This window comes from Necator americanus, chromosome II (assembly GCF_031761385.1).
Source record: "Necator americanus strain Aroian chromosome II, whole genome shotgun sequence".
In the NCBI taxonomy this organism is placed as follows: domain Eukaryota; kingdom Metazoa; phylum Nematoda; class Chromadorea; order Rhabditida; family Ancylostomatidae; genus Necator; species Necator americanus.
Window position 1 is genome coordinate 14491901 of NC_087372.1, and position 9767 is coordinate 14501667.

General features: G+C 40.8%; 1 protein-coding gene across 2 annotated transcripts; it reads right to left on the minus strand.

Moving 5' to 3' along the window:
• Nucleotides 1-405: 405 nt before the first annotated feature.
• Nucleotides 406-7212, minus strand: RB195_017839 (uncharacterized protein; the record flags this gene model as incomplete). 2 transcript variants are annotated; one of them, XM_064185011.1, is made up of 13 exons in its annotated part: nucleotides 406-528; nucleotides 591-662; nucleotides 916-981; nucleotides 1035-1158; nucleotides 2610-2900; nucleotides 2955-3046; nucleotides 3102-3287; nucleotides 3350-3464; nucleotides 4263-4391; nucleotides 5752-5930; nucleotides 6385-6486; nucleotides 6577-6742; nucleotides 7193-7212. In XM_064185011.1, the coding sequence occupies 13 exons, from the start codon at nucleotides 7210-7212 to the stop codon at nucleotides 406-408; spliced, it is 1665 nt and encodes a 554-aa protein (XP_064040892.1). The 2 variants fall into 2 exon arrangements, with proteins under 2 accessions (XP_064040892.1, XP_064040893.1); XM_064185012.1 differs by lacking the exon at nucleotides 7193-7212 and having other exon boundaries at nucleotides 2610-2825; nucleotides 6577-6696.
• Between the last annotated feature and the right edge of the window lie 2555 nt (nucleotides 7213-9767).

Here is a 9767-nt window from a genome sequence, read left to right on the forward strand (position 1 = left end):
GTTGTTCCTGTCCTCTTAAGAATATGTGTGTGTGTGTGTGGATTTACGGCACGGCCTGAAATGCATTTTGATAAGTAAGGAAGGAAATCTTTGGTATACCATACTTGGATGATGTCCATACTATGGGAATCTGGTTAGTTTATGAGAGTCTCGTCATCTTAGATGGTTCAGATGTACCTAGCTACCAGAAGTTCGAATTTATTTTAACTAAGGGATAGAAAGGAACATCATCAGGAAGCTACGTGGAAGAAACGGTCGTAATTTCAAATTTCCAGCCAAATTCGCCATGATCTAGCCAAAATCGGCAAAAGCGAACTCAAAAGTCAAATATCGCATGGCAGAAGCTTAAAAGTAGTGGTCTTTGTTTTGAAGTTTTCTGAAGAAAATCCAGCAAATTGAGTTTACCTAAATTTTGAGCATGGTGGCAAGTGGGAGATCGGGACTAGCGTCGTGCTTCTTCAAATGCCGATCAAGATTCGTTTGTTGCCCAAAGCATCGATCACATCTTGGACAACGAAATGGCCGTTCCTGGAACGGAAAGAAAACAGAAATTAATCGCTTTCTTTCGTATATAACTCTGATTGACTTACTTTATTATGAATATTTCTCACATGTCGTTGCAGATTAGAACTTATCGAGAAGGATCGTTCACAATACTGGCACTAAAGTGATTCATTCATTCATTCATTCATTCATTCATTCATTCATTTTTATTTAATGAGTTGATCGAGCAGATAAGAGCAAGCGATACGCAGCTGCGGCATTACGGTCAATTAGGCCGAACATACCGCACACAAGTCAATTTAGCGTCAGCTTTAGAGAGTATTGAGTGTCATTCGACGTCTCAATTCCCCCTCGGGCAATTGATGCCAAATGATACTCAAATAGGTAAGAGCCTTGTGGAATATCACATACCTTATACGGCTGTTCGCCTGTATGTGTTCGTAGATGTCGAGTTAAATTTGCGGAACGCGGAAATACCTTAAAAAATTGTTGACATCGAATCATTTCAAAGCTTAACCGACCCAACTAACCTTCTGACAAAATTTACAAGTATAACGATCCTTTGTTGCCTTAGCTACTTGTGAACTAACGCCAAATGATGGTGTAGCTGAATAGGGGAACGGTCGTTGCAGCAACGATAGGAAGGCTGAGGAGCTGAAATACGATATTGAAATAAGGTTGTAATAGAAAGATCTAGAATATTCGATTATTTAACAGTGTTGGATTTTTTTGAGAAACCTCTTGAATACCCTCTACAATCCTTTAATACCTAAAGCTAACCGTGCACCATCCATGTGATGCCTCGGAACAATTCATGAGTAGGATTGCAAGATTTCCTACCTCACATCCCCATTGGTGAGGGATTTTCTCGTTATCGATGGTTGTTGAACCCGGCTGTATTTTTCAGTGGGTAAAAATTAAATATCGTGCTCACAAGTTTGCATATTATTGTAATATTTATTTATTTAGATCTAAATTTATTCACTGTTTCTCATTTTTATTCTAAAGTTCAGGCTGAATTTCTTTCATTTTCTCCCTGAATTTATCATGGATTTTTTTTTTGAGATCGTGTGTCTAAACCCAGCCTTTTATTGCTTTTTCGACTTCGGTGCGACGTTTAACCACCAATACCACAATTATAAATTAAATTTAATTAATTGAATTTAAAAATTTAAAATTTAAATTTAAATCTATAAATATTGCTTGAAAGCATGTGTACCCCCTATTTATTGATTCGTTTGTTTATTTGCACTAATTACTTATTTTTTCGCTTGTTGCAGGTTTTCTTTTATCGAAGTCCTTTCATTAAGCTTTTTTTCATGTTTCCCGTTGCCAAGCGAGCATGGAATCTTTTTTTTTCAGTTCAGCCTTCATTCCCCACTATTCATCTCCCGGTGATGTGATTTGATCGCTTCATAGCGAATAAGTGGGAAGTCAAACGAACAGTATGTTTGCGTTCACATTTTTAAATTGAATTGCTTCTTTAGTAAGTGGTGTGGAGAGAAATTCGCTTATTTTTTAACTGTTCATTTAATTTATCAATCTGTACGTAGTTCAACTTCGGTGAGGTAATCATACCACACTGCTAAGTATACGGTACTATGTTTTGGAGGAGCTTTTCCACAGAATATTTTCTATCCTCTCAGTTTTCCCGGGAAAAATCCGCTTGGCATTTAATATCTCTTAGAGGAGAATAAAGTAAGCAATTTCCATTGTTTCTATTTTTAACTGGTGGGGTTCTTCTGATCAAACGTTGATGACATTTCTGATCGGAGGAAATATGTATGCATGAGGGACGCACACATGGTGGTGGTGGAACTGTAGATCAAGGATGTGGTTTGAAAAAGGAGAAGTTGCAGGAGTGGAGGGCACCTTATCCAGAGTAACATGGGTTACTTACCGATTTGACATAAGTACCTTAGATTTGTACCCTACCTTGAGTTGCATTCACTTTTCTCAGTTATTCTTCCTCAACGCTCCCTCTCTTTTTTATAGATAGTATCTTTCCTTGATTTAGATTTTCTCGTCTACATTTTCTATTCTCTCTCGAAGACAGAACTCATGATATACTTTAGTTTTTTATTTTGTAAATTTTCCGTAGTTACCTGAATGGATTCATCGTCGACGTAATACAGGCCTGGTTTGACTCAGTTGGCTTCGTAAATGATTGGATCTCATTCTCGTCTTCGTTTCCGGAATCATTGCTCTCGCTTTCGGATTTCCGTTCCTCGCGCTTCGTAGTCAAATCCAAAGGGCTAACTTCGGCCTCTGAGCAAGGACTGCCTTTTCTTTCGTTCGGCGAATGTTCACTGGCGTGTCCACTGCAATGACATTGGCGATGATGGCGGAAAAGAGAAATTACTTCCATCGCTGTTGAGTTGGCTCGGTCAGCAATCCTGACCATCAAAAAAAAAAAGCAGCAAGAAAAAGAGGACAAATGTAGTTCTCACCTTGATTGTGGTGAACTTTCTACGTCAGAGCTATGGTTCATCATTTTGAAGGCATCCATTGGTCCATACATTCCAATTGGGACAGAAGGCATCTTAAAGAGTTGAGTTTAAATTACCTTTGACAAAATTAGCATGAGTCAAAACTACCTGGGTAGCAATGTGTAACAGATGTGGCCAGTAGGTAGGAATAATTTGCGTTGAAATCCCAGGAATCGGTAAATGAGGAAGCAAAGGTTTGTAAAGTGCTGACGCCATTTCACACAACGGTCGATGCTTAACTAAAGCGTTGTGCGACGGTAAGGATTGCTGACACAAAGGACACTGCCATCCATCCTGAAGCGGCTTAGAATCACCCTCCGATTTTTGTTTTATCCAGAGATCCATTAAAAATTTACCAGGTGAACTCTCCTATGGCGACAAAGATTGGAGAATTGGGTGTAGGCTTTGTTGCAGATATGACAACGGAACGGTTTAGAACTGCAGTGGATGTGTGAATGCTGCTTGAGTCCGCTGAAAGAACACAAATAATGGGTTGGTCGAAAGTAGAAAGTTTCGGGTCTATAGAATCATCCAGAAAAAAAGTTTAAAAATAACTTTTCTCAGAACCTTCGGCACAATTCCTTCTAGTAGCAGTTATTTCAGATTTATGCCCCAACATGCTATGAGACGATACGGAGTGTTCAAAATATTCTAGAGTAATTTTCCTCATTATGCCATGTCAAATAAGTGATTTACAGAAGCCTGGGCCAAATCGATGGAAGCCTTAAAAATTTTTCTTAGTTGAAACGACTGACCACGTTTAAGGTCCCAAGAGAAGGCTGGAAACTTTAAGGCCCTAAAAACCTGATACTCTAGAAGAGCTTCCTTTTCAATACCTTCTTGTTGTTTACAAAAAAAAACAAGTGTAGAAAGAATCCATTGATATCCAAGAAAAGCAAGTTGTGGAAGTTTGCCAACAACTCAAGTTCTCGAGAAGTCTTCATTACTTGACTCTGTTGGTCTCGTTCCGTGAAATTAGTTCATCTGACAGTTATGACTAGGACACCTGATATTTTTAGTTCCTAAAAGTGTGAAAGAAGGGAAAACTGGAGATGTGCAGTGATGCCTGGCGTTGAGCTTAAACAAACACACGCACACATGCACAGCCAGCTAATGCATCCTGGCGCACCTGAGGACACTCCTCAGCCGTATCCCTTTCACTACCAGCCCATTACCGTATCCCCTCCTCACTCCGCACTCCTCAGCGTCATCCATCCGGACAGCTGGTACTCAACTGAACAAACGATGAGCTCGTCATGAGCTGCTCACCTTGCACTTGAGAAACTCTTCGGACACAACGAGCACTTATGAGCTTGTCCTTCTGGAGTTAGTTGTCCTGGTTCAAGTTCCCCGTGTTCTCGAGATTCGTTCGGTGTTGCGACCACCTCGGTGCTAAGTCTAAAATGAGGCAATAAGAAATGTATATTAAAAATATGATTGGCAAGAAAATTCGTTGAAGCTATGCGATTGTTGCAGAAATGGCTCCAACTTTCAGAAAAGTTCGGTTGGTGCTGTTCTGAACAGAGCGCAAGAGACAATCCTTATAAATGTGAAGATTATAAAAAGTTAACAGAAATAGAAGTAACCATCTAGTTTAAGGCTAGGCATTTTTCTTTAACTTTAGAATTGAAGGAGAACCGAGGATCTCGAATGGATTGCATGTGTTTTGAACATAAGTGTTTATTCTCCACAATAATATTCTTCTTGTCTGATTCTAGACTTTTTGTGTCAGAAATTTAGCAGAACTTTAAAAACATCTTCTTTTTAGAGAAGAATCATACGAAATGGGCAGGAATTTGCTGATTAGAATAATAAGAAGAGTTATTAGAAAGGAGGAAATACGATGACCGATAAGAGAATAGTAGCGATCAGATTTTACTGTGCGATTCAACTGAATTGCTGATCACGAAACCTCAGAAGAGAAGTTTCTAGAATGTATGTAAGAATGCGGTTCCACTGGAAGCAACCTTAGAGAGGCACACTCGTCTTAGTGAGAAAACGGGATCCGAGAAAACATTTATTACGTGACCTTTTGGAGAAGCTTATTTAAAATTCACAGAAAAATGAAAATTGGATTCAGCAGATCGTAAATGATGATTTTGCTAAATGCTCTCAAGCAACCAAAGACAATTTCTCATCGTTCTTGACGTTCTGCCCTCGTTTAGTCGTCAAAGCTTTCAATATCGAATCCAGGCATTTTAAATTTGTGCGGATTTTTGCTAAGAGCAGTAGTAGAAGCATTATAAGACCAAGAAGTGGGAAACCTCGGGTCGTTAAGATCTTCTGTAGCAAAAGGCAGCGTCGAAATAACGGTGGTTTTAAATTCAAGCTAAGAGATGATCAACTGCCCTCCTAATTTAAGGCTTCTAAACTAGATGAACTCTTTTGTTTGACATGCAGAGAGAGTTGAAGGGATTTCATCGAAGTTAGCGAGTCCTCCAGAAACTTTTCGATGATTTCGAAGACGATGAAGATGAGAGGCTGCTGATGCGTGCAAGTAAGTAAGTGTTGTGTTTGATTTCGCTTTCCTCATGTGTCGTAATTGGGGTTAGTAGAACACGAGCGAAGAAAACGCGGAAGGAATAGTTAGTGTATGAAATAACAACTGGCTGACTGGCTGCTTGCGCTCCCCATCGGTCGTCGGCTGGCGCTGAGAGTGCGACCGGCCGACGGGCGGACCGGTGGAGCTGCCAGAGATACAGAGTGAAATCGAATCAGTGGGAAAAAACCGCACACGTATACACAATAAAACTCGTACCTCTCCTCTTTCATTCCAATGTCCACCTCTTCTTCCTCTTCGTCTCCATTTCCACCGTCTACTTCTTGTTCTCCATCGTCTTCTTCTTCCTCTTCTTCATCTTCGGTGACGCTTTCAGTGTAACGCTGCATCAGAAGACGCTCACCTGAGGCGATGTCTCTCGACGTTTGCAGGTAGGTCTGGAAATATTGGAAAATGCCTGGGAAATATTAACGCTTTAGGGTGACTGTAAAACAAGTGAAGCAAAGTTTGCAATGACAAAAATAAGAAATGGAGGGGAATCCGCAAAACTGCCGATAAGGACCAAGTTTATCTTCTTAATTTTCTTTCATCTGCCATCAAAACCTCTACCTAGAACTCTGGTTTCCGTCCCGATGGCTTTCTCTTCTATTAGATCAAAATCAGTCTTCTTTTCGTTCCAGATTGGAAAGTTTGCTTGAAATATATGTTATTTAACACTTTCTTGCGGCTTCAAGTTACATGAACACACGTCGCGGTCAGATCCTATCAGAGTTGGCCGCTTTTCTGAGAATGGAAACGTTAGGAAATAATTTCCGTGCGGGGAAAAGTGAAGAAAAACAATCAAACTAGACTTATTGGTACTAATTTCTGCCTTATCTGAGTGAAACTAACCCTGTTGTCGATTTGTCTCAAAGTAATATTTGCCTGATTTCTGTCTTCAGCTTCCTTAATGAGATTCAAAATAAGCAGCGCGTTCGGGTCGTTTGTAGCCTCCTGCAAACAGAGAACACAATTTCAGTGTCGCTAAATCAATACCCACAAGGAACAAAACTCAGAAACTCTAAATCTCAGCTCACAGCTCACCTTATCGATAACTCCAATGAGTTTTCCGGAGCGAATAATAGACAGCGCACTGAGTGAGTTTCCAAAACGTTCATCTGTCTTCACCTCCACGTTTCGCAGAAATTCACCATCAATGCTCATGATGCTACCGTATCCGTGAGAACCGTCGTCGTTGCGTTGGTGATACCTTAAGCGGCGAGGATGCTTGAGGGATGTTCAAGTTCCCGCGCCTCCACCACGCCCATCGACGCCTGGCTAACGAATCAGCGAGCGAAGGGGCGGGGCGTCAAGAGCACGAAGACCCGTTCGGATGCGCCTCACTGACGTAATACGGTAACTGGTGCCGAGCCAGAAGGTGAAGAGGTAGAAAAGGTACATATGTGAGGTAGATTGTGGGGGAAATTTTAGTCAAACAGTAGCTCTATGGGATTGTAGGGAAGGTGAGAGTATGAAGGACAGAAGTGACATCTATAGAAACACAGCTAGTTAAAAGAAATCCTAGAAAGAAGAATAGAGAGTGGATTGTTACCTCTTTCGGATAAAGACCCACCAAATCTCCTGGCCTCTCTAAAACTCATTCAAACGCCTTTCGCCCTTGCCGTGAGGGTCCATAAATCAACCCAATGAAATGACCAACTTGGTGGACTCGTCAACCATCTAATGTTATCGCCTCGCGACACAAATGTATCATATGTGGTGGTTGTCTAATTGAAAGACCAATATTTGCGAGTAAATAGTCGCTTTTCGAGGATGCGTACCGTAGCGGCTCCTAACAATGAATTGTCGCCGCTGAGGTGAGTCGCGTTCGAACAGCGCAGCAGCTGTCAATTTTCGGAGGAGAGCGAATCCAGAGAGAATCAACTAAACAGCAGCAAATATCCCTGTGAATCTGGATGAACAAAAGACAGAGGGTGCCCCGAAAAAGAGTCAATCAGACGAAAAAAGATCTTGCAATGATCTAACGACACACAAAGCCAGAGACGAAGATGCTAACGTAGCGACACACTGTCGACAACTGTCGGATGAACTTAACGAGCTGAGGTCAAGACATACGATTTGCAACAGCAAGGATTAGAAGGCCAAATGAGGACAGGTGATAGGTGGCAGACAGCTCCTCCCTCCTCTTGCCCGTCCCGCCCACACACCAGCATCCGCACACCTGAGCGGACACATACTGGTATGCATTTGTTGAATTAGAGGAGCCACTTGAGTCGGAACGATCGCTTCCAATGGAAACTCCTCAAAATTGTTACCTTGAGAGGGGTTTCGAGAATTCCATGTAAACGACACATCAGCAAGGTGAGCAGCGGCTCTGCGTTCCTTCCCTAATGATAGCGGTTTAGAACGGGGCTGATACGTTGTACTTATTTAATGCATTACATGTACATGTATAAATTTATTGCACTTCTTGTATGAAGAAGGCTGAGGTCTTTCACCGGAAGAAAATTTTTCTCCTAAATTTAGAAAGGAGTTCCTCATCGGAAATTTTTTTTGGAATATTTACCATTGTTACATACGCTTCTCATCACAAGCTCTAGAGACAAATAATAGCATAAACAAACTCATAAGTCAATAGTAAATGAATTTTCAGCAAATATGTTAGCACAGTACTGCAAAGTGAAAAAAAAAAGATTGTACAGATTTCTGTGGTTTTAGCATAATTCCTGGATTTGTAGTTAATTGTTCTAAAATCAAAAATGCAATTGCATCAAAAATTGACCAAGCAAATTTTGGATTTCATACTCTCTTGATACCTTTGATACCTATCTGCTTTTATACTCGTTCGACTCCTCAACATCCCAATAACCTGAAGGAAATATTTGAGAAGGGCATTAAAATCCACGAATATAACGGACCTATGGTATTGTGAGTAATTTACAAACAAAGGAAACAAATTATACATATTAAGACTAAGCTGAAGGTAAGCAAACCGCTTAAAAGACATATACCTGATAAACTATGTATTTGTTTTAAACCTACATTAAATTTGCGAAAGGCGGACCGTATTCAGAGTCCTTTACGAAAAGGACTCAGTAAATGTTCGATCTATTAAAAGACACCCATAAATTAGATTTGTGAGGGAAAACTTTACAAATGTCTATCAAAAACAATGAAGCCAACGAAACGGATTTTCAGCAAGGATGTTGCCTCCGTCAAGCACTAATACTACCAAGCTACTTTATTTTTCTTCCCTGCTTTGTAGAAATACGCTGAACAACATACCTTTGGAACACTTCTTCTGTTGAAAGAGACAGATTATCTACAGCTAATATCCAGAAAGAGGCATCGTTTTAATATGATATAGTACCTGAGTCCTTCCAGAAAACAAATTCTAACAGATATTGCGGCGCGTAACACATTCAGGTCTCGTAGCCGTGGTGTGCACGTTACCATCAAAGGAGGCGATGCGATGACTGTGTGTCTGTCCGCGAATCGAACCATCTAAGTGGAGGGAGGTCTTTATTTGTGGCAGTGATTACGGTTGAAGTGAGTGGGGATCGTCGCCGCATTGAAGTGAGCGGTTGAGATGGTGGTGCAGGTTCAACGCAGCAAGTCAAATATTCATGTGACGACGAAGTGCTCCGAAAGAGAGAGGACGGACGGGGAGCGATGGATGGGCGCCTATTCAAGGATGGTAAGCGCTGAGTGCAGGAGTAGGCGGTGACTTATAGAAGAAGTTTGCTGTGAGTGTGAAATCAGGAAAATATGAACACGTTATTGAGTTGTGGTGGACGAGTGCTGGCAGCTACACAGAAGCGTTGTAGAGCCGGAATGTGCGGCGCCGAGAAGATCGCTGCCGTTCTGAGGGCAGAAGCAGAGCAGTGTCCTACAATATATAAGTCTATTTTCTGTACCCTGATCCCTGGACTTTAAATTTGAGGATTCTCTTCAGAACAGACTACGATATTTCTATCTATCTTCCAAATGTACAAATATTTTGCAAGATAGCCAAATATTACCAAAAAACCCTCCATTTAGGCCCTTGTTGCAAATTCTGCCTTTTATTTCTGTTCAAAGCCATTGGAAAATCATCAAATGTGAGCTGAGTACCTGTGAAAATGAAGGCGAAATAGATAATGGAAGAGCAGTTGGATGAACAACTTTGTCTTCTCAGTTCCAGAACGATTTTAACAATAAAAATAAACAAACTAACTAGAAAGGACAACAAACCCATTTCTGAAATTTAATGGTTTTCGCTTAATTGACGCTAA